The 23950-nt window shown below is 48.2% G+C and overlaps 1 protein-coding gene across 6 annotated transcripts in view; it reads right to left on the bottom strand.

The window, feature by feature from the left end:
• Positions 1-22619: 22619 nt before the first annotated feature.
• Positions 22620-23950, bottom strand: part of LOC132891563 (sorting nexin-16-like) — a 75786-nt gene continuing 74455 nt past the window's right edge. For all 6 annotated transcript variants that reach the window (XM_060929277.1, XM_060929271.1, XM_060929307.1 and 3 more), the window contains one exon: positions 22620-23267. In XM_060929277.1, coding sequence (XP_060785260.1) covers positions 23102-23267 — 166 coding nt within the window. In that variant the 3' untranslated portion in view covers positions 22620-23101. The remainder of the gene's footprint in view (positions 23268-23950) is intronic.

The raw sequence follows: 23950 nt of genomic DNA, 5'->3' as shown, positions 1-23950 counted from the left end.
TGGGACTGTGGGTAGCTATGCCATTGGAATTACATCCTGATCCTCTTTTGGTGGACTCTCTCTCTCTCTCTCTCTCTTTTTATTCCTAATTGTAAAGCGACCTTGGGTGTGAGAAAGGTGCTATATAAATTGAACTTATTATTATTATTATTATTATTATTATTATTATAGTGGGCAGCACGGTGGTGTAGTGGTTAGCGCTGTCACCTCACAGCAAGAAGGTCCGGGTTCGAGCCCCGTGGCCGGCAAGGGACTTTCTGTGTGGAGTTTGCATGTTCTCCCCGTGTCCACGTGGGTTTCCTCCGGGTGCTCCAGTTTCCCCCACAGTCCAAAGACATGCAGGTTAGGTTAACTGGTGACTCTAAATTGACCGTAGGTGTGAATGTGAGTGTGAATGGCTGTCTGTGTCTATGTGTCAGCCCTGTGATGACCTGGCGACTTGTCCAGGGTGTACCCCGCCTTTCGCCCGTAGTCAGCTGAGATAGGCTCCAGCTTGCCTGCGACCCTGTAGAAGGATAAAGCGGCTAGAGATGATGAGATGAGATGAGATATTTTTTTTAAAAAACTCAAATGGGAACACCAAAAGAACACCAAGCCATACAGGAGCAGGCAAAAGAGAATACCAAATGAGAGCACCAAGCCACACGGGAGCAGGCAAGTGAGAACTCCAAGCCACACAGGAGCAGGCAAAGGGCCACATATGGCTCACAAGCTGCAGGTTCACCACCATGTACTAGACTATTAATGAGATACCTTTGAACTAAATCATCATAAGTTCAGCTGCAATGATTTATTACTGATCCATTGGGTTTGGTGGATCAGGGTGACTACAGATGATTAGCACAAAAGATCATTCACCCAGAGAATTCTATAAAAGACATCTAATGGTGTGCCAGCCCGGGTATTGGGCAGTGTTCAAATTTCAGATTTTCTGTTTGACTACTGGTGGCATGTTGCTACTGTATAGTGGTTAGCACTATTGCCTCACAGCAAGAAGGTTCTGGGTTCGAGCCCAGGGGCCGACAGAGGCCTTTCTGTGTGGAGTTTGCATGTTCTCCCCATGTCTGCCCGGGTTTCCTCCGGGTGCGCCGGTTTCTCCAAAGACATGCAGGTTAGGCTAACTGGTGGCTCTAAATTGACCGTGAGTGTGAATGGTTGTTTGTCTCTGTGTATCAGCCCTGTAATGATCTGGTGTACCCCGCCTCTCGCCCATAATCAGCTGGGATAGGCTCCAGCTTGCCTGTGACCCTGCATAGGATAAGCAGTGATGGATGTTTGACTCTTTTCACTTTTGAAAGTGCCTTCAATGATCTAAGCTTCTGTATGTTACAAGGTGTATAGCAGCTCACTTAGTGCAATAATTCCCAAAAAAATTAATTCTTGTTAACACAACTTTGTAACAAGACACAGAACCAATAAGAAGACTAGTGTTGGTGCCAGAAACTAGACAGGATACATAATCCAGACACCACAAGACAAAAACAAGAACAGTCATTACTCAAGAACAAAAAAAAAAAAAATTGGAGGATTACCAACATCAAAAAACAATAACAGGTGAAGACACATCACAGGCTAAGGTCGACAAGAGTTACATACACCTGGAAATAATAATAGCAAGACAGGGTTATAAACACAGGTGGGGGGGAAGAGGGTGGACATAACAGACAGACTAGGGACAGAACAATAACGAAAACATTAACTGACCAATGGTGGGTTTCTCAAAAGCCTGTTAACACTAAAAGCATCTTAACAAGGAGAGAGAGTGTTCATTGTGCTACTCGCACTACCATTTAATGATGATCTTTGTGCTACGATGCTTTTGGGAAACTCAGCACAAGACATATATAAAATACCAAGATCAAAATGGGCTATATGCAGAGCATTAACCAAGGCAGGAAGTGATTTGACAGCGTTAGGAAAACTGTGCCCAGTCCCCACTTGTGCACCACCCTGGTATGATCAATGGTCTTGAGACGGGTTTTGGTAAAAATTTGAACATCTTTATTTTCAATAAAATCTCCACAACTCGATCCTCAAAAAGGGATACTGGCCATAGATATTTTGGCAAAGGGATGTGCAAAGTCAGTTGGACACTGGAAAGAGACCACACAATGTACAGTCACTGAGGTTGCCAAGAAAGATATCATCAGAAAGTTGGGGTGTTCACCGCAATTGTAAGAAACATGTGTGGCAGTGGGGGCATGGCCAAGCGCCGGTCTGTGACAGGAGGGCGGAGTCAGGGAAGTGGCAGAATCACTACACCTGTTGTCAATTAACCTGTGTTTGTGTGTGTCTTCCCAGTGACCGCTCCCTATTTAAAGAGGGAGAGAAGAGAGCAGAAAGCTCATCCCGGAACCAGACGCCGGTTGTGTGTTGGTGTGTGTCTGAGTTCGAATTTGTTCACTGAAAAGTGTGGCAATAAAAATCATATTTTCAAACCTGATCTCTGTCCTGCCGTCCTCTGTGCTCCACCCCTTCGTTAGAACGGTTACAGTGGTGCCGAAACCTGGGACCTGGAGCACAGCAGCCTAACAGCCCTATGGAGTCCTCCCCATTCGCCAAACTGGTCCACGCCCTCGCCACGGCCCAGCAAAGCCAGCACCAGGCACTACTCACCCTCCGAAAGGAGCAAGAACAGCGGTTCGAGGCCCTGGTGTTGGCCCAACAAGAAGATCGACAGGCGTTCCGGCACCTCCTCGCGTCGGCGGGGTCCACCAACACTCCCACCGCGGGCCCGTCCCCCCTCACCCTAACAAAGATGGGCCCACAGGACAACCCCGAGGCATTCATCACGCTCTTTGAGCAAGTCGCGGAAACCTCGGGGTGGCCGATGGAGCAGCGCGCGGCGCGCCTCCTCCCCCTGCTAACGGGAGAGGCACAGCTGGCCGCACTACAGCTCCCCGCCGACCGCCGGCTGGCCTACGCGGACCTTCGCCGGGCCATCCTCCAGCACGTGGGGTGCACCCCGGAACAGCAGTGGCAGCGCTTCCGCGCTTTGCGCTTGGAGGAAGTCAGCCGGCCGTTCGCGTTCGGCCAGCAACTCCAGGATGCCTGCTGGCGGTGGTTGAGGGCCAACAACCGCGACGCCGAGGGGATCATCGACCAGGTGGTGCTGGAGCAATTCATCGCACGCTTGCCAGCGGGACCCGCGGAGTGGGTCCAGTGCCACCGCCCGGCGTCGCTGGATCAGGCAGTCGAGCTGGCGGAGGACCATATGGCGGCTGTCCCAGTGGCAGGACAGCAGACAGCCTCTTCTCTTCTCTCTCTCTCTCCCCCTCTCCTCCTGTGTCTCCTCTGCCTCTGTCTCTCTCTCTCTCTCCCTCTCCTCCTGTGTCTCGTCCTTGCCGCATTCCCCCACCGCGGAGGCAGGGGCCGGCGCCACCTGTGCCGGCCCGCCACACCCGCGGTGCCCTCCCGTTTCTCCCGTCTGTGTCTGTCTCTCCCCCCCAGGTGAGTGAGCCCCAGAACACCAGTGCGGAGAGGAAGCCCGGGCCGGTTTGCTGGCAATGCGGGGAGCCGGGCCACCTCCAACAACAGTGCATGGTCATGGAGGTGGGCACGGTGGTTCGGATCCCCGACGTGCCAGGAGCCACCCTCGATCGGGCTGGAGCGTATCGCATACCGGTGAGTATTCAAGGGGATACATATCAGGCGTTGGTGGATTCTGGTTGTAATCAGACCTCAATCCACCAAAACCTGGTACAAGACGAGGCATTGGGGGGAGCACAGGGGGTGAAGGTGTTGTGTCTGCATGGGGACGTTCACAGCTACCCTTTGGTGTCGGTCCACATTTTTTTCAGAGGGGAAAAATTTATAGTGAAGGCGGCGGTTAATCCTCGCCTTACCCACTTTTGGGGACAGATTGGCCGGGATTTCGGGATTTAATGACACACTTAGTAAAGAGTGGGTCCTGCCATTTAACAGGGGGAGGTCCCAGTGTCGCTTTGGCAGGAGCAGCTGTCACAGAGCCATCTACGTCATCTACACGTCAGAGTGAGGAGCAGCAGGCTCCTCCTCTCTCTATTGGGGAATCCCTCGCAGATTTGCCATTAGAGCAGTCACAAGACAAGACTCTGCGGCATGCGTTTGACCAAGTGAGAGTAATCGATGGTCAAACACTCCAGCCGAACACCACCCCGTCCTTCCCCTACTTCGCAATTATGAAGGATAGGTTATACCGAGTGACGCAGGACACTCAAACTAAGGAGCGAGTCACGCAGCTTTTAATTCCAAAGAGCTGCCGGGAATTGGTATTCCAGGCGGCTCACTTTAATCCCATGGCTGGACACCTAGGGCAGGATAAGTCACTAGCCCGAATAATGGCCCAATTCTATTGGCCGGGGATTCGCGGCGATGTTCGCAGGTGGTGTACGGCGTGCCGCGAATGCCAGTTAGTGAATCCAGCAGCCATTCCAAAAGCGCCTTTGCGCCCTCTACCATTAATCGAGGCCCCGTTTGAAAGAGTTAGGATGGATCTCGTCGGGCCATTAGATCGGTCGACACGAGGGTACCACTTTATATTAGTTCTGGTGGACTATGCAATGTGATACCCGGAAGCAGTGCCTCTGCGCAATATCTGAGCACACAGTATAGTGGAGGCGCTCTTCCGGGTTATCTCCCGAGTTGGAATCCCGAAAGAGATTCTGACTGATCAAGGCACCACGTTTATGTCACGGACACTGCGCGAACTGTATGGGTTATTAGGGATTAAGCCGATCCGCACCAGCGTGTATCACCCACAAACAGACGGTTTAGTTGAACGGTTCAACCGCACCCTCAAGAATAGAATTAAAAAATTCGTAAGTGAGGATGCACGTAATTGGGATAAGTGTCTCGAGCCCTTGCTGTTTTCAGTGCGAGAGGTCCCCCAAGCCTCCCCGTTCGAATTATTATATGGGCGTAAGCTGCGAGGCATTCTAGATGTGCTGTGCAAAAATTGGGAGGAGGGACCTTCACAAAGCAAAAACGAAATTCAATACGTTATGGACCTGCGCGCAAAACTCCACACCTTCACACACCTAACCCAGAAGAATTTGCGGCAGGCCCAAGAATGGCAAACCCGCCTGTACAACAAGGGTACACGCCTTAAAGAGTTCACACTGGGAGATAAAGTACTCATACCTGTTGCCCACATCGAGCTCCAAATTGGTCGCCAAGTGGCAAGGACCCTTTGAGGTCACACGGCAAGTCGGGGACGTCGACTACGAGGTGAGGCGAACGGACAGGGGTGGGGCGCTACAGATTTACCACCTCAATCTGCTTAAACTCTGGAATGAGGAGGTCCCCGTGGTGTTGGTGTTGGTGATTCCGGAGAAGGCGGAGCTGGGGCCGGAGGTCCAAAAAGGGGCATTGGCGTCATGTATCCATCCGGTCCCCTGTGGAGACCACCTCTCCCCGACCCAACTCACGGAGGTCGCCCAGTTGCAGACCGAGTTTTCGGATGTGTTCTCGCCCCTGCCTGGTCGCACTAACCTCATAGAGCACCACATAGAGACGCCCCCGGGGGTGGTAGTGCGTAGCCGCCCTTACAGGCTACCCGAACACAAAAAAAAGGTGGTTCGGGAAGAACTCGAGGCCATGCTCGAAATGGGCATTGTCGAGGAGTCCCACAGTGACTGGAGCAGCCCGGTGGTCTTGGTACCCAAGGCCAACGGGTCGGTCCGGTTCTGTGTGGACTATAGAAAAGTCAACGCGGTGTCTAAATTTGATGCGTACCCAATCCCTCGGATTGATGAGTTGCTCGATCGACTAGGCACGGCTCGCCTTTATTCGACACTGGATTTGACAAAGGGATACTGGCAGATCCCCTTGACTCCACTATCCCGAGAAAAAACGGCCTTTTCCACACCGTTCGGATTACACCAATTCATCACACTTCCATTCGGGCTGTTTGGGGCACCCGCTAAGTTTCAGCGGCTGATGGACCAGGTCCTCTGCCCCCACGCCACCTATGCGGCCGCCTACCATGATGACATCATCATCTATAGTAATGACTGGCCGAGGCATCTCGAACATCTGAGGGCCGTCCTTAGGTTGCTGAGGCGAGCGGGTCTCACAGCCAACCCGAAGAAGTGTGCGATTGGGCGGGTGGAAGTACGGTATCTGGGCTTCCACTTGGGCAACGGGCAGGTGCGGCCCCAAATTAACAAGACCTCAGCAATTGCGGCCTGTCCGAGGCCCAAGACCAAAAAGGGGGTGAGACAGTTCCTGGGGCTGGCTGGCTATTATCCGAGGTTTATACCTAATTATTCAGACGTCACCAGCCCGCTGACTGATCTCACTAAAAAGGGGGCACCAGATCTGGTCCAGTGGACAGAGCAATGCCAGCGGGCTTTTTCTGAGGTAAAGGCCACACTGTGTGGGGGGCCACTTTTACACTCCCCTGACTTTTCTCTCCCCTTTATATTATAGACTGATGCATCGGACAGAGGGCTGGGTGCGGTTTTGTCCCAGGAGGTGGAGGGGGAGGACCGCCCAGTCCTATACATCAGCAGGAAGCTGTCGGTGCATGAGGGGCGCTATAGCACCATAGAGAAAGAGTGCCTGGCAATCAAGTGGGCGGTCCTCGCCCTCCGTTGCTACCTGCTGGGGCGCCCTTTCACCCTCTGTTTGGACCACGCGCCCCTCCAGTGGCTCCACCGCATGAAGGATGCCAACGCACGGATCACCCATTCGTATCTGGCACTCCAACCCTTTAATTTCAAGGTGGTCCACAGGCCGGGGGCGCAGATGGTCGTGGCGGACTTCCTCTCCCGTCAAGGGGGGGGGGGAGTCGGCTGCAGGCCGGACGGCCGCCCGGCCTGAGTCAGGTGGTGGGAGTATGTGGCAGCGGGGGCATGGCCAAGCGCCGGTCTGTGACAGGAGGGCGGAGTCAGGGAAGGTAAGTGGCAGAATCACTACACCTGTTGTCAATTAACCTGTGTTTGTGTGTCTTACCAGTGACTGCACCCTATTTAAAGAGGGAGAGCAGAGAGCTCATCCCGGAACCAGACGCCGGTTGTGTGTTGGTGTGTGTCTGAGTTCGAATTTGTTCACTGAAAAGTGTGGCAATAAAAATCGTATTTTCAAACCTGATCTCTGTCCTGCCATCCTCTGTGCTCCACCCCTTCGTTAGAACGGTTACAACATGGAAATGCACAGAACTCTCCTCACCCTCCACTTCCCCTTCCCTTTCCCCCGAATGTACCATTACCACCAACATTATCAGAGAATTATAACTCACCAAATATAACATAAAGCTATTTTTTCAGTTGATCAACAACTGGGTTCACACCATCTAACTTTATAGTCATCAGTCATCAGCTATTAAAAAAACACTACTAACAGCAGGGTAAAAATAACACCGCTATCTTCACCTGTGGCATCAACCTATAGTTTACATGGCTTGATTAGCTCAGTTTTTAGCAAGACCATGGTTTCAAGAAACAGCCACAGCAAAACCATATATTCATACCATTTGGAATGTTTTTCGGTGCACTTTTTGTTGCTGTTGGTTGCATTAAAGATCCATTTTGAGTTGTCAAATCAAGGTCAGTACACCTGGTTTGCTATATAAAACACCCTCAGTTTGGTATTTCAGCTAGTCACATACAGCTACTGGTCTGAACTGCACAACAACAAACAGCTAACCTAGCAAACATATTAACACTGTCAGTAATGTTATACAATTAGCTACCATTATAAGCTATTGCTGAATGGCTAATTTTAGCATTAATAGCCAATGCTAATTACTTACCAATGTCAAAGAAATGTTCGAGTTCAGCATCGAACTTCATCCCTTTACTTATTGTCTCCAGTGATGGAAAGCAAAGCCAATGTTAACGCTTGTTTTCAAGTCAAGGCAATTTATTTGTGATTTTAACAATAGACATTGTCACAAAGCAGCTTTAACAAAAAATAAGGATTTTAAACATATAACCTAATAAATGCATGCCTAATGAGCATGTCTGAGGTGACACTGGTAAGGAAAAACTCCCTGAGAAGACAGGAGGAAGAAACTTTGAGAGGAACCTAACTCAAAAGGGAACATGTCCTCATTTGGGTGAAAATAGAGAGCATGATTATTAAAAAAAACTCACTATTGCTACGATTATAAATAAGTGTCCTACATGGTCAAAAAGTGCAACTATGTACGTAAGCAGGAAAGTCATTATACTTTTAACATGAAGTCTATTTTGTTGAAGTTATAAACTGTTTGTTGCAATTCGGACGGGTGGGTGGAGCACAGAAGGACGGCAGGCCAGAACTGAGTTCCCAAAAACTCTTTATTTTGCACTTTTCAGTGTAGTATTCACTCTCCCAGCCACGCACGTACGCACACACACAAGTCATCTGGTTGGGGAGAGAGCTCTCTTCCTCTGCTCTCTCTCTCCTTATATAGGGCACGGTCACCGGGGAAGACACACAAACACACGTTAACTGACATCAGGTGCAGTGATTCTGCCACTTACCTTCCCTGACTCCATCCTGCGGTCACAGAGCAACGCTTGACCACACCCCCGCTGCCACATACCTCCACCGCCCAACTCAGGCCGGGCGGCTGTCCGGCCTGCAGCCGACTCCCCCCCCCCAACAGGAGAGGAAGTCCGCCACAACCATCTGCGCCCCCGGCCTGTGGATCACCTTGAAGTTAAAGGGCCGGAGAGCCAGATACCAACGGGTGATCCACGCATTGGCATCCTTCATGCGGTGGAGCCACTGGAGGGGCGCGTGGTCTGAACAGACGGTGAAATGGCATCCCAGCAGGTAGTAGCAGAGGGTGAGGACCACCCACTTGATGGCTAGGCACTCTTTCTCGATGGTGCTGTAGCGCCCCTCACGCACCGACAGCTTTCTGCTGATATACAGCAGTGGACGGTCCTCCCCCTCCACCTCCTGGGACAAAACAGCCCCCAGCCCTCTGTCTGATGCATCAGAGAAAAGTCAGGGGAGTGTAACAGTGGCCCCCCCATACAGTGCAGCCTTCACCTCCGAGAAAGCCCGCTGGCATTGCTCCGTCCACTGGACCGGATCTGGTGCCCCCTTTTTAGTGAGATCAGTCAGCGGGCTGGTGACATCTGAATAATTAGGTATAAACCTACAATAGTAGCCAGCCAGCCCCAGGAACTGTCTCATCCCCTTTTTGGTCATGGGCCTCGAGCAGGCCGCAATAGCTGCTGTCTTGTTAATTTGGGGACGCACCTGCCCATTGCCCAAGTGAAAGCCCTGATACCGTACTTCCACCTGCCCAATCGCACACTTCTTCGGGTTGGCCGTGAGACCCGCTCGCCTCAGCGACCTAAGAACGGCCCTTCAGTGTTCTAAATGCCGCGGCCAGTCATTACTATAGATTATGATATCATCTAGGTATGCGGCCACATAGGTGGCGTGGGGGCGGAGGACCCTGTCCATAAGCTGCTGGAACGTAGCAGGTGCCCCAAACAGCCCAAAAGGAAGTGTAACAAATTGGTGTAAGCCAAACGGTGTGGAAAAGGCCGTTTTTTCTCTGGATAGTGGAGTCAAGGGGATCTGCCAATAACCCTTTGTCAAATCCAGTGTCGAGTAAAAGTGAGCCGTGGCTAGTTGATCGAGCAACTTGTCAATACGAGGCATTGGGTATGCATCGAATTTAGACACCGCGTTGACTTTTCTATAGTCTACACAGAACCAGACCGACCTGTTGGCCTTGGGAACTCCTCTGTGGGACTCCTTGACGATGCCCATTTCGAGCATGGCCTCGAGTTCTTCCCGAACCACTTTTTTCTTGTGTTCGGGTAGCCTGTAAGGGCGGCTATGCACTACCACTCCCGGGGGCGTCTCAATGTGGTGCTCTATGAGGTCGGTGCTGCCAGGCAGGGGCGAGAACACATCCGAAAATTCGGTCTGCAACTGGGCAACCTCCATGAGTTGGGTCGGGGAGAGGTGGTCTCCACAGGGGACCGGAGAGGTACGTGATGCCAATGCTCCCTTTTGAACCTCCGGCCCCAGCTCCGCCTTCTCTGGAACCACCGACACCAACGCCACGGGGACCTCCTCATTCCAGAGTTTGAGCAGATTGAGTTGGTAAATCTGTAATGCCCCACCCCTGTCCATTTGCCTCACCTCGTAGTCGACGTCCCTGACTTGCCGTGTGACCTCAAAGGGTCCTTGCCACTTGGAGACCAATTTGGAGCTCGATGTGGGCAACAGTATGAGTACTTTATCTCCCGGTGTGAACTCCCTAAGGCGCGTACCCTTGTTGTACAGGCGGGTTTGCCATTCTTGGGCCTGCTGCAAATTCTCCTGGGTTAGGTGTGTGAGTGTGTGGAGTTTTGCGCGCAGGTCCATAACGTATTGAATTTCATTTTTACTTGGTGAAGGTCCCTCCTCCCAATTTTCTCGCAGCACATCTAAAATGCCGCACGGCTTACGCCCATATAATAATTCGAACGGGGAGAACCCCGTGGAGGCTTGGGGGACCTCTCACACTGAAAACAACAAGGGTTCGAGCCATTTATCCCAGTTACGTGCGTCCTCGCTTACGAATTTCCTAATTATATTTTTGAGGGTGCGATTGAATCGTTTGACTAAACCGTCCGTTTGTGGATGATACATGCTGGTGTGGATCGACTTAATACCTAATAACCCATAAAGTTTGTTCAGTGTTCGTGACATAAACGAGGTGTCTTGATCCGTCAGAATCTCTTTCGGGATTCCAACTCGGGAGATAACGCGGAAGAGCGCTTCTGCAATACTGCGTGCTGAGATATTGCAAAGAGGCACTGCTTCCGGGTATCGCGTTGCATAGTCCACTAGAACTAATATAAAGCGGTACCCTCGTGTTGACCGATCTAATGGCCCGACGAGATCCATCCCAATTCTTTCGAACGGGGTCTCGATTAATGGGAGAGGGCGCAAAGGCGCTTTTGGAATGGCCGCTGAATTTACTAACTGGCATTCGTGACACGCTGTACACCACCTACGAACATTGCCGCGAATCCCTGGCCAATAGAACCGGGCCATTATTCAGGCTAGTGTTTCATCCTGCCCTAAGTGTCCAGCCATGGGATTAAAGTGAGCCACCTGGAATACCAATTCCCGGCAGCTATTTGGAATCAAGAGCTGCGTGATTTGTTCTTTAGTCTGAGTGTCCTGCGTCACTCGGTATAATCTATCCTTCATAATAGAAAAATTGGGGAAGGATGGGGTGGCGTTTGGCTGGAGCATTTGACCATCGATTACTCTCACTTGGTCAAATGCATGTCGCAGAGTCTCGTCTCACGACTGCTCTAACGTGAAATCCGCAAGGGATTCCCCGAGAGAGGGAGGAGGAGCCTGCTGCTCCTCACTCTGACGCGGAGATGACGTAGACGGCTCTGTGACAGCTGCTCCCGCCAAAGCGACACCGGGACCTCCCCTTGCTAAACTACGGCAGGACCCACTCTTTACTAAATGACTCATTAACTCCCTGAATCCTGGCCAATCAGTCCCCAAAATTATAGAGTGGGTGAGGCGAGGATTAACTGCCACCTTTACTCTAAATTTTTCCCCTCTGAAAAAAATGTGGACCGACACTAAAGGGTAGCTGTGAACATCCCCGTGCACACACAACACCTTCACCAATTGTGCTCCCCCCCAATGCCTCGTCTTGCACCAGGCTTTGGTGAATTGAGGTCTGATTACAGCCAGAGTCCACCAATGCCTGATATGTATCCCCTTGAATACTCACCCATATGCAATACGCTCCAGCCCGATCGAGGGCGGCTCCTGGCGCGTCGGGGATCCAGACCACCGCGCCCACCTCCTTTGCCGAGCAGTGATGCTGGAGGTGCCCCGGCTCCCCGCAGCGCCAGCAACATGGCCCAGGCTTTCTCTCTACACTGGTACCCTGGGGCTCACTCACCTGAGGGGGGAGAGACAGACACGGAAGCAGGAAACGGGAGGACACTGCAGGTGTGGCGGACCGGCTGTGAGGGAGCCGGCCCCCACCTCCACGGTGGGGGAACAGGGCGAGGACAAGACACAGAAGAGAAGAGAGAGAGAGAGAGAGAGAGAGAGAGAGAGAGGAGAGAAGCGAAGAGGGGATCTGCTGTCCTGCCACCGGAACAGCCGCCAAATGATCCTCCGCCAACTCGATGGCCTGATCCAGCGACGCTGGGTGATGGCACTGGACCCACTCCGCCGTTTCTTTGGGAAGTTGTGCGATGAACTGCTCCAGTGCCACCAGGTCGACGACTCCCTCGGCGTCGCGGTTGTCAGCCCTCAGCCCCCGCCTGCAGGCATCCCGGAGTTGCTGGCCAAACACGAATGGGCGGCCGACTTCCTCTAGGCACAGAGCGCGGAAGCGCTGACGATGTTGTTCAGGGGTGCGTCCCACACGCTGGAGGACGGCCCAGCACAGGTCCGCGTTGACCAGCCGGCTGTCGGTGGGGAGCTGTAGTGTGGCCAGCTGCGCCTCGCCCGTTAGCAGGGGGAGGAGGCACGCCGCACGCTGTTCCACCAGCCACCCCGAGGCCTCTGCTGCTTGTTCGGTGTCGTCGTGCGGGCCCATCTTCGTTAGGGTGAGGTGGAGTGGGCCTGCAGCGGTGGAGATGGTGGACCCCGCCGACGCGAGGAGGTGCCGGAACGCCTGTCGATCTTCCTGTTGCGCCAGCACCAGGGCCTCGAACCGTTATTCTTGCTCCTTTCAGAGGGCGAGCAGTGCCTGGTGCTGGCTCTGTTGGGCCGTGGTGAGGGCGTGGATCAGGTCTGCAAAGGGGGAGGACTCCATGGGGCTGTTCTCCTCTGTGCTCGGCATCCCGGGTTTCAGCACCACTGTAGAGGTCAGAGCAGGTGGGTGGAGCACAGAAGTACGGCAGGCCAGAACTGAGTTCCAAAAACTCTCTTTATTTGCACTTTACAGTCGCAAACATACACTCTCCCAGCCACATGCATATACACACACATCAGTCATCTGGTTCGGGAGAGCTCACTTCCTCTGCTCTCTCTCTCCTTATATAGGGCGTGGTTGCTGGGAAGACACACAAACAGGTTAATTCACCTCAGGTGTAGTGATTCTGCCACTTACCTTCCCCGACTCCACTCTCTGGTCACAGACCGACGCTTGACCACGCCCTCATTGCCACACAGTCCTAAAGTTATATCATGGCAATTGTAGTCCTAAGCCATCAAAGCAAAACTGTTCATATTAATTGTCCAGAGCCATCATCTAAGTGTATCTTTTGGCTGTCCATGTGGGGCCATCTTTGCAGGAGTGAAGTGATGAGAATTCCAGCCAGAATTAGAGCATCAGGATGGATCGGGGCTGGACCTACCATATGGGGCCATCCTTGCAGGAGTGATGAGAACTCCAGCTAAAAGTAGGGCATCAGGATGGATCAGGGGCTGGGCATATGGGGCCATCCTTATAGGAGTGATGAAAACTCCAGCTAAAAGTAGGGCATCAGGATGGAACAGGGACTGGATATATAGGGCCATCCTTGCAGGAGCGAAGTGATGAGAACTCCAGCCAAAAGTAGGGCATCAGGATGGATCAGGCTGCTCAGGAGATCAGGAGAGACCAGCATCACTGGTATCTCAGGAGTGACATGTAACAGAGATAGACAGAGAGAAATACAGGTTGTTAGGTATGCACAGTGTTACCTAATGGTTAAGAAGAGTATACATTGTGCATGGAGTGCAAGCAGGGACTCTGGCAAGACTAACTATGACAGCATAACTAGAAGGGAGAGCCAGAAGGTAACACAGACATGAGGGAGCCCTGGGACATAAAGCAGCCAGCCACTCCACCGTCAACAAACCTGCATGAACAATGTTGTGCTTCTATCCACCTGTTAAGTGACACCAATAGCTATTTCTGGGTCCAAACACTCCTTCAGTGTTGTGAAATTAGAGACTTTATTTACCAAGACCCCTTTAGTGACTTTAAATCAAAAAGCATCAAATCTAGCAATTTTTTCAGAACTCAGTAATCACTGTCTTGAACTTGATATGGCTCTCCAGCTCACATCACAGCCACTGTTATGTGAGTTTAGAAAGCAGATTCGCTTGACTCATCATCAGTCTGTAATGCCTGACTGACTTCATGCTCTCATGTTGGACCAAGGGCAGACTGGAATCTACAGTGACTCACTATCGCCTCTTGAGGTACAAAGTGGTATTACAAGGTGGACTGTTTGTCCTTTCTCAGGGTTAGCTGGTTAGCATGGTAACTTCAATAGATGTCTCTCTATAATCGATGTTTTTGACATAACATCAAAAGTGTTATTTCTTCATGTTCTGATGCTAATTATTGTTCATTTAAAAAAAATTAACTTTTTTTTTTTTTTTACAAATTCTTACATATAGTACCTTTAAAGTAATCAAATTCAATGAGTTTCCAGCCAAAGATCTACACTTCAGGTGCCAAATATTTAGTCAGTAGCAGCAAAGTCTGATACAGCAAAGACAGAGGAACATCCCTGGCCCAATTTATCAGCTTTCTTCAGCTTTACAAATGCTTCATACGACCCATGTAATAATCATCTGCAAATGATGTGAGCTAACACTCACAAAATATCAACTTTTCACAGCTTGACATCCAACCAGAGAGAATCTATAAAGGTAAGCTGCATGATTGTGTGTAAATACATAAAAACTAATTTAAAATATGTAATTATGTAAGAAATAAGTGATACTTGGCAATGGAAAAGAAGAGAAAAAGCAGGAACTTGGATTTATTATCATAACATGCTGCACCGCTGTGTTTGGTGTCTGTTTTCTGGCCATGGATGGCTGTGGTTTGGTCAGGACTTGAACTCACACTCCATAATTTTAAGAAATAAGTCATAAGTCATACACATTGGTTATTGACACAATACCAGGATTTCAGGATTTCAATTTGCTTTCATGATTTGTATTTCTAAATGTGCTTACTCCAACATGTTGTACCTTTCTATAAAAACAAAAAGCAAAAGACAAAACATGTCAGTACCAAATAATTAACAACCAATAAAAGTTAGTCCCAAAGCAGCTACAGCATTACTCAGTCTTAGGAACAGTACAGGCTTCTGGACAGATTGGATTTAAAAGCAGAGGCATAAATATTTTTTATGGCAAATTTTAGAGTAGCCCTGCATTCATTATCATTCTTGGCATGGTCTATGCAAGGCAAAAAACAAAAGAAAACATTCTGAAATTGGCACACAAAACTGACTCATATTTGGAGAAGAATCTGGCTTTCAGGACCAGATAAGGAAGACTAAAAACAGCTTCTGTCTCATTATCACCAGCTGTTATTGCTATGGTGTTTGTATTATGGTTACACAAAATTGCATCACATAGTAGGTGCTAATTGTAGAAACCGTACTAGGCCATGCTATTAAGTCAAGTTTATTTGTATAGCACTTTTAACAATAGACATTGTCACAAAGCAGCTTTACAGAAACTTAAAGGCTTTAAACTAATTTTATGAGCTAATTTATCCCTATTTACGCAAGCCTGTGGCAACGGTAGCAAGGAAAAACTCCCTCAGATGACATGATGAAGAAACATCAATAGGAACCAGACTGAGGACCCTCCAGATCTACTCCTTTACCTAATAAAAACTATTAACAAAAGGCTTGACTAAACAGATATGTTTTCAGCCTAGACTTAAAAACTGAGACTGTGTCTGAGTCCCAAATATTACTTGGAAGTCTATTCCATAACTGTGGGGCTTTGTAAGAAAAGGCTTTGCCCCCTGATGTAGCCTTCACTACATGAGGTACCAGCAGATAACTTACACCTTTTGATCTAAGGAGGTGTGGAGGGTCACAAAGGACCAGAAGTTCACAAAGGTACTGTGGTGCAAGACCATTCAGTGCTTTAAAGGTCAATCGTAGTATTTTATAATCAATACAAAATATAATTGGGAGCCAGTGCAGTGTGGATAAAACAGGGGTGATGTGGTCATATCTTCTAGTTCTAGTATTATTGTCGTTTTTACACAGCTATGCATGAGGTGTCTCCGGAGAAGGGAAAGAGATCTTGAAAGGCCACCTGCTTGTTCTTGCTCTGCTGGAAACGATCATCTGAAGTTTAGCTTGAGGTCAGCTATGGATTTGGAGGCCTTTGATTGATTGGAGGCCATTGATGAATTTGGCTCCTGAATTCACTTACACACAAAGGTTTCTCGAAGGTATTTAATGGAAACCTCTGGGTGATGTTGCAAGCTCAGGTGTTTAACAGGACAAAAAAAATCCCAAACACAAGGGATATTTGTCAGATTGCACTGAAGAACAGTACTGTATGGTTTTAAAGTGGGCGAGGCCAAGTCAGCATTGAGTCCAAAAGAAAGTGAGACAAGAAAATCATGAAATCATTTTTCAAGCTTTTCTGTCAACTATTTGGCTTCATTTGTGCACTAAACCACTGATTAGGCCATTTTCTAGGCAAGTCCAAGCCAGTACAGAACTCATCTTGACACTGAACTTGAGTCCAAGAGTTCCTTCTAAACTCAAAATAGCAAGAGCTTCTTTTCTTACTCACCATTTTCCAGTGACATTCAACATCACATTAATGAGAAATCCATAGTAGAAATAGTGATGTTGGTCCAAATGCTGGATGTTCCAGAATCCAATGCAGGTGTATAGCAGAGACTCAGCTCAGCTAGTTAGTGATCTACGAAATGACAAGTGTGATGGTGGTGGTGGTGGTAGAGAGCTGGAAAGATTGACTGACTAAAGCACTGCTGCATCACTCTCTTTATGTGAGGATAAAGCAAGCCTTAAATCACTTTCACTAGACAGATGAATGGCATTGTGGGGAATACTGTATGTGGGAAACGTGTGTGCCATTATAGAAAAATAATCAGTGACTGGGTTAATGTGATGCACCCAATACAGAGGAGTTACTCTTACACCCCAATGTTTCTTACACAGCAATTTTTCAAAACATTTAAATAATATTGGCTGGCGTTGAGTCAAGTCAAAGTCCCTCTCACGCCAGAATCTGGTTTTCCCTGGCAGTCTCCTGTCCCAGTACTAACCGACTCTTTAAGGCGTATGGGTGGGGTGCCGATCTCCGTTTCGATAGTCCTCAGCCTCTCACCTATACAGCTAGGGTTACAGTGGGGGGAGGGTCCTCTGGTAACCATGAGAGTTTGACTTCCCCACTCGCATCTGTATTGCAGTATGCTTTACCAGATGGTAGTAGGTACCATTTTTATGATGGGCTTTGGTGTGACCCGACCGCATGTAGAACTCGCAATCTCCCAGTCAAGAGGCAAATACACTAACCACTAGGCCAACTCGTGGTTGATGGTGCTGAGTGGTATATCAGATATATTCCATTCCGCTAACATGATATTGAACGAGTCGAAGACGAGTCTAGCCGAATGGATATTTGATATACCATAAAAAAGCCATTATTATTATTATTATTATTATTATTATCCACTAAACTCAATCCACTGGGTGTCTTGGACTGGTGGTTTTCAAGATTCAAGAATCAAGATTTTTTGTTTGTCATATACACAATAACAGACACAGCGGTTTATTATTGGGTAATGAAATTCTTATTTTGCAACTGTCTGACCAAACTACACTTACCAATATAAAAAGAAATATATATATATATATATATATATATATATATATATATATATATATATATATATATGAAATATAAAATATAAAGTGCATATGGAATGCAAAATATAAAGGTAGAGTGAAAAATGAAGATAACATTTAAAAAAAAGGAGAGGCAAACAATGTGCAAATATAGAGGTAGATATACTGTGCAATGTCTAAAAAAAAAAGGAGAGGCAAACAAACAATGTGCAAACATAGAGGTAGATATACTGTGCAATGCCTTGTGCAAAATTGCTAATATAATCCGTGGTTCAAAGCCTGATGGAAATATAGAGGTAGATGGTGATTATAATCCATGGTTCAAAAGCCTGATGGCCTGGGGGCAAAAACTGTTTGTCAGTCTAGTAGTCCTTGCTTTCACACTCCTGTAGCGTCTGCCAGATGGTAGGAGTGTGAATAGCCTGTGTTGTGGGTGTGTTTGGTCCCTGATGATGCTCTGTGCCCTTTTTGTGACCTGGGTGTTGTAAATGTCCTGTAGTTGGGGGAGGACAGCTCCACAGATGAACTGTGCCATTTTAATGGCACGCTGGAGAGCCTTTCTATCCTGAGTTGTGCAGTTCCCGTACCACACAGTGATGGAATTTGTCAGGACACTCTCCACTGTGCACCTGTAGAAGTTGCTGAGGAGTTTGGTGGACAGTCCAAATTTCCTCAGCTTCCTCAGGAAGAAGAGTCTCTGTTGAGCCTTCTTGATGGTCTGCTGTGTGTTGTGTGTCCAGGTGAGATCCTCACTGATGTGAGTTCCGAGGAATTTAAGTGTTTTCACCCTCTCCACCTGTGTCCCGTTGATGTGCAGCGAGGCGTGCTGGTCTCTCCTCCTCTTCCTCGGGTCAATAATCATCTCCTTGGTCTTCTCAGCATTCAAGGAGAGGTTATTTTCCTGGCACCAGGAGACCAGCTGAGCCACCTCCTCCCTGTAGGCGCTCTCATCTCCGCCGGTGATCAGCCCAATGACAGTGGTGTCATCAGCGAACTTGATGATGGAAGTGTTGCTCTGGGTGAGGGTGCAGTTGTAAGTGAAGAGGGTGTACAGGAGTGGATTGAGCACACAGCCTTGGGGGGTCCCTGTGCTCACTGTCTTAGTGCTGGATATTCTGGTACCGACTCTGACAGCCTGGGGTCTGTTTGTGAGAAAGTCCAGGACCCAGCAGCAGAGGGAGGATGTCAGTCCAAGGGTGGAGAGCTTCTCTGTCAGTCTGCTGGGGATGACGGTGTTGAAGGCTGAACTGTAGTCCACAAACAGCATTCAAACATAGGTGTCCCTGTGTTCCAGGTGTGACAAGGCTGTGTGGATGGCTGCATTGACGGCATCATCAGTTGAACGGTTCTGACGATATGCAAATTGAAGGGGGTCTATTGTGTCTGGGATGCCCTTTTTGATGTATGACATGACTATCCTCTCAAAACACTTCATTACAACTGAAATGAGTGCAATTGGGCGATAGTCATTCAGGCATGTTATATTGTTTTTCTTTGGGAGGGGCACTATGGTGGTGGTCTTGAAGCATGTGGGCACAGAAGACATGGAGAGGGACAGGTTGAAAATGTCTGTGAAGACCTCTGCTAACTGTGTGGAGCAGGCCCTCAAAGCACGGCCGGGGATGTTGTCAGGGCCGGCTGCCTTTCGGGGGTTAGTCCTCCTGAAGACCTTGCTCACCTCGGTTATGGTCACAGTAGGTGAAGAGCTCTGTGCTGCCTCTGTTGGCAGAATCCCTCTGTGTTGGTTGGTGTTGAGGGTGTCGAAGCGAGCATAGAACTCGTTCAGCTCATCTGGTGATGTGTTGTGGTTGGCTGTGACCCTGCTGTTCTTCTGCTGGAAATTGGTGACGTGTTGCAGGCCCTGCCACATGCATCTGGAGTCTGAGGTGTTGTAATAACCTTCCAGCTTCAGTCTGTACTGCCTCTTGGCTTCCATGGATCTTTTATGGATCTGCGTAGGTCATATCTGGGCTTTTTATATCCATCTGCGTCGCCAGAGGCAAAAGCGGTAGAGCGTGCATGTAGCATAGAGCGTACTTCACTGTTAATCCAAGGTTTTTGGTTAGGATATATTTTGCAGCGCTTGGTGGGGACAATGTCATTAATGCACGTGCTGATGTAGCTGGTGACCACAGATGCATATTCCTCTAAATCCACAGAACAGTCTTCTCTCAAAGCAGCAGTCTTAAACACATCCCAGTTTGTAGAACTGAAGCAGTCCAGGAGCACTAGATCAGTCTCTTCATTCCAAACATTAACAGTTTTACTCACTGGGGGGGCTTGTTTGAGAAGGGCCTTGTAAGCTGGGTAGAGGAACACAGAGATGTGGTCAGACTGTCCAAAGTGGGGCCGGGGCACAGCCTTGTAGCCATTTCTCACATTGCTGTAGACATGGTCCAGGATGTTGTTGTCCCTTGTCGGAAAGCTCACGTGTTGATGGTACTTTGGTAGCACAGTCCTGAGGTTGCAATGATTAAAATCCCTGGCCACGATGAACACAGCATCTGGGTGTGTGGTCTCGTATTTGCCGATGATGTCATGTAGTAGTCCTAGCGCTGCTGTGCGGTCGGCCTGCAGCGGGATGTAAACAGCCAGCATAAACACAGCACTGAACTCCCTTGGTAGATAAAAGGGTCTGCACTTCACCATCAGCACTTCAATGTCCGCACAACAGTGGTTTTCAACCACCTGTACGTCTGTACACCATCTGTTATTAACATAAACACACGCACCGCCACCTTTGTTTTTACTGGAAGCAGATGTGCGGTCTCCGCGGTGCATGGAGTGGGTCTGTAGTTCAATGGCCGGGTCTGGCAGGCTTGCAGTAGTCCGGGTTTCTGTAAAAATCAGGGCACAACACTCTCTGATCTCACGTTGATATGTTATCCTGGTTCTCAGTTCATCCATCTTATTCTTGAGCGAGCGAACGTTAGCTAGCAGAAGGCTAGGTAGCGGTGGTCTTGTAGCTCTAGCCTTTAGCCTAGCATGTAGCCCGCCTTTCTTACCGCGCCTCCGTTTTGGGTGCGTGGATCGTCGGCCGTTTTGCCTACTCGAGTCTGGTGATGATGCGGCCTGCCGGATGGTGTCGGTGTAGCTTCAGTCGGTGTCAGCGATGAGAAGAAAGCTTCAGTCCAGAAGGACTGGACTGGGCCCATGGTGAATTTTACCAATGTCCAGAAGTGTGTCTTTGAAGACAATCGGTGTCGGGAGCACGTCGCAAACTCGTTCGCCACGGGGGACGCCATTTTGTTTGGACCCCCAAGTTTGAATCCTATCCAAGGACCTATGAATTTTGGAGGTACTTGCACAAGATGTGTGCAGTTCCTATTAGTGCTGCTTTCTGAAGTTGACGTGGTGTGATCTTGTTGAGCTCCAATGTCCTCAGATGTTTTTCAAGGTCTTTGGGTATTGCTCCCAGCACTTCAACCACAACTGGCACTACCGTGGCTTTCTTTTCCCATAGTCTCTCAATCTCCACTCTCAGATCTTGGTATTTAGTGATCATCTCCATTTCTTTCAGTCAATTCTACTATCTCGTGGTATTGCCACATCCACAAACCACACCTGCTTTTTTTCCAATAACAGTGATCTCAGGCATGTTGGATGTCAAGTGCTTGTCACTTGGGATCTTGAAGTCCCATAGAATTTTGACATCATCTGTTTGAATGGCCTTTTTGACTTTGTGCGCCCACCATTTCTCTGCTACCATTGGAGTGATGTAATACACATAAGTGATATGCTAACAATATTGTATGCTATCGAACCAAATGAATGAATGAAACCTGCTAGAAGGGAATAGAATAGTACATATTTTTATTCCATCAAAAAAGTGTCCTGTATGTATAATAATTTACTTTATTAATCAAAGACACATTCTCATCTCATTATCTCTAGCTGCTTTATCCTTCTACAGGGTCACAGGCAAGCTGGAGCCTATCCCAGCTGACTACGGGCGAAAGGCGGGGTACACCCTGGACAAGTCGCCAGGTCATCACAGGGCTCAAAGACACATCATACTCGTAATTTTAAACATTTATAGTTAACATTAAATGTTTGTAAGGCAGCACGGTGGTGTAGTGGTTAGCACTGTCGCCTTACAGCAAGAAGGTTCTGGGTTCAAGCCCAGTGGCTGATGGGGGCCTTTCTGTGTGGAGTTCGCATGTTTCCCCGTGTCTGCGTGGGTTTCCTCTGGGTGCTGCAGTTTCCCCCACAGTCCAAAGACATGCAGGTTAGGCTAATTGGTAGCTCTAAATTGACTGTAAGTGTAAATGTGAGTGTGAATCATTGTCTGTCTCTATGTGTCAGCCCTGCAATGACCTGGTGACTTGTCCAGGGTGAACCCCACCTCTCATCCATAGTCAGCTGGCATAGGGTCCAGCTTACCCGCAACCCTGCACAGGATAAGCGGTTATGGATAATGGATGGATGGACGTCATACTTGTAATTTTAAATGTTTATAGTTAACATTAAATGTTTGTAGGGCGGCACGGTGGTGTAGTGGTTAGCACTGTCACCTCACAGCAAGAAGGTTCTGGGTTCAAGCCCAGGGGCCAACGGGGACCTTGCTGCATGGAGTTTGCATGTTCTCCCCATGTCTGTGTGGCTTTCCTCTAGGTGCTCTGGTTTCCCCCACATGCAGTTAGGTTAACATGGGGTGGCCTTGGGCTGAAGTGCCCTTGAACAAGGCACCTAACCCCCAACTGCTCCCCACTACTCTGGGTATATGCATGTGTTCACTGCTTCAGATGGTTTAAATGCAGAGGACGAATTTCACTGTGTTTGAGTGTGCATGTGACAAATAAAGGCTTCTTCTTTTTCTCTAGACATCTGCGAAACAAATTAGTTCATGTTATCACTTACGTTATAGCAGCTATAAACTAACATTTATAGCTCTCAAGAATCTCTCTTTTTTCTCTCTCTCTCCTTTTTAAATGAGACAAAATGTGGAGTAGGTGAGGATTCAGAGAAACTGGAAACACCAAAGTCCTGTAGTGGAAAACATACTGACTGTTCCAAAGCACTGACACTGGAGACTCCTTCGATAAATTTTTAATATATTTACATCTCCTTACAGAAAACTTTGCCTTATCAATGATTCTTCTTTTTTTGAGAACAGCACTGAAAATCTGTTTATTCCCTAAATGAGTTGTTACTATAGAAACAATGATGGATTATATCAAGTGCATCTTAATAGCAGTAGATTAATGTGCACACACATACGCACACACAAACAAAAGCACTCCAAATACAGCCAAGCCCTTGAGAAAATGCAATCAAACAGACTTCATAATGCCTACTCCAGATGTTCACTTAAAAAAAACGTGTTGTTTGGCGATTTTGAAGATAAAAAGGCACTGCACAAAATCCCCTTCTGTAACATAGAAGATGCCATCACATCTTGCCTTGTAAATAGTTCTGATCTTTCTCATCCCAGCTGTTCAGATCACTCCAAAATATTTCCGCTGAGAAGAAAAAAAAAAAAAACAGTCGTGGCTTGTAAATATCACCACAGATCATTTTTGCTCCAGGTGTTTAGATCGTTGACCTCTTCAAGCTCATTTCCAAGAATCCAAATATATCATTCCAGAACGCAGAGGATGGAAGTTCTCAGCTTGGTCCTTGAGATATGTTGATCTGGGGAAGCTCACACGCTCACTGTCTTGTGAGGCCGAACCACTCCAGCAAGCTGCATGGCTTCTCTTTGCCAACTGGAGCTCCAACCTCGGGAGGAAAATAAACATGATTTGTGGGTTTTTGGGACAGAATATTCTCTAATGAACATGGATGACATGTTAAATGAAAACAACAACAATTCCACCCTGAATGAATCCATTGAGAAATTGAGTTGACTTCTCCTACATTACCCACAATGCTGTTTGACTACTTGCTGATAGTAGTACAATGGGATTCGTTCCTCACTTCATATCTTACAAACCAACCAAATATATCGATTTTGCTCCGATTCAGACAAAATAAACAAAGTCTGAATGTTTTTCTTTGTTCATTACAGAAGCATTTTGTGCATCATGAACAGTATATTTGAGTTGACTTTTTATATTTAAGCCTCTTATTACCAGGCTTGTAGTACTCAAGTCCGACTCATGCTCTAATTTTAAGGACTCGTAACTTGGACTTGAGCACTGCTGACTCAGACTTGGATTCGGACTCATGAATTAACTGCATTTGGACTCGTATATTGGAGATGAGGACTCTGATTTTTTTTCTTCCTTTTTCTGTAACATGCCATAATAATTTGCCATAAGATATTTACTGTATATCTACATTAATTTTGATACTAATTTCATGCAAGAGAATGCACATTCACCTGTTCATACGTCATGTCCAGGAACAAACTAACATTAATGGCACTAAAATGCCTGGAGAGAATGCCCCTTGATTGTCCG

Source organism: Neoarius graeffei, chromosome 1 (assembly GCF_027579695.1).
Source record: "Neoarius graeffei isolate fNeoGra1 chromosome 1, fNeoGra1.pri, whole genome shotgun sequence".
NCBI classification, from domain to species: Eukaryota; Metazoa; Chordata; class Actinopteri; order Siluriformes; family Ariidae; genus Neoarius; species Neoarius graeffei.
The sequence above is the reverse complement of the archived record's forward strand: the minus strand, read 5'-3'. Positions and strand labels throughout refer to the sequence as shown.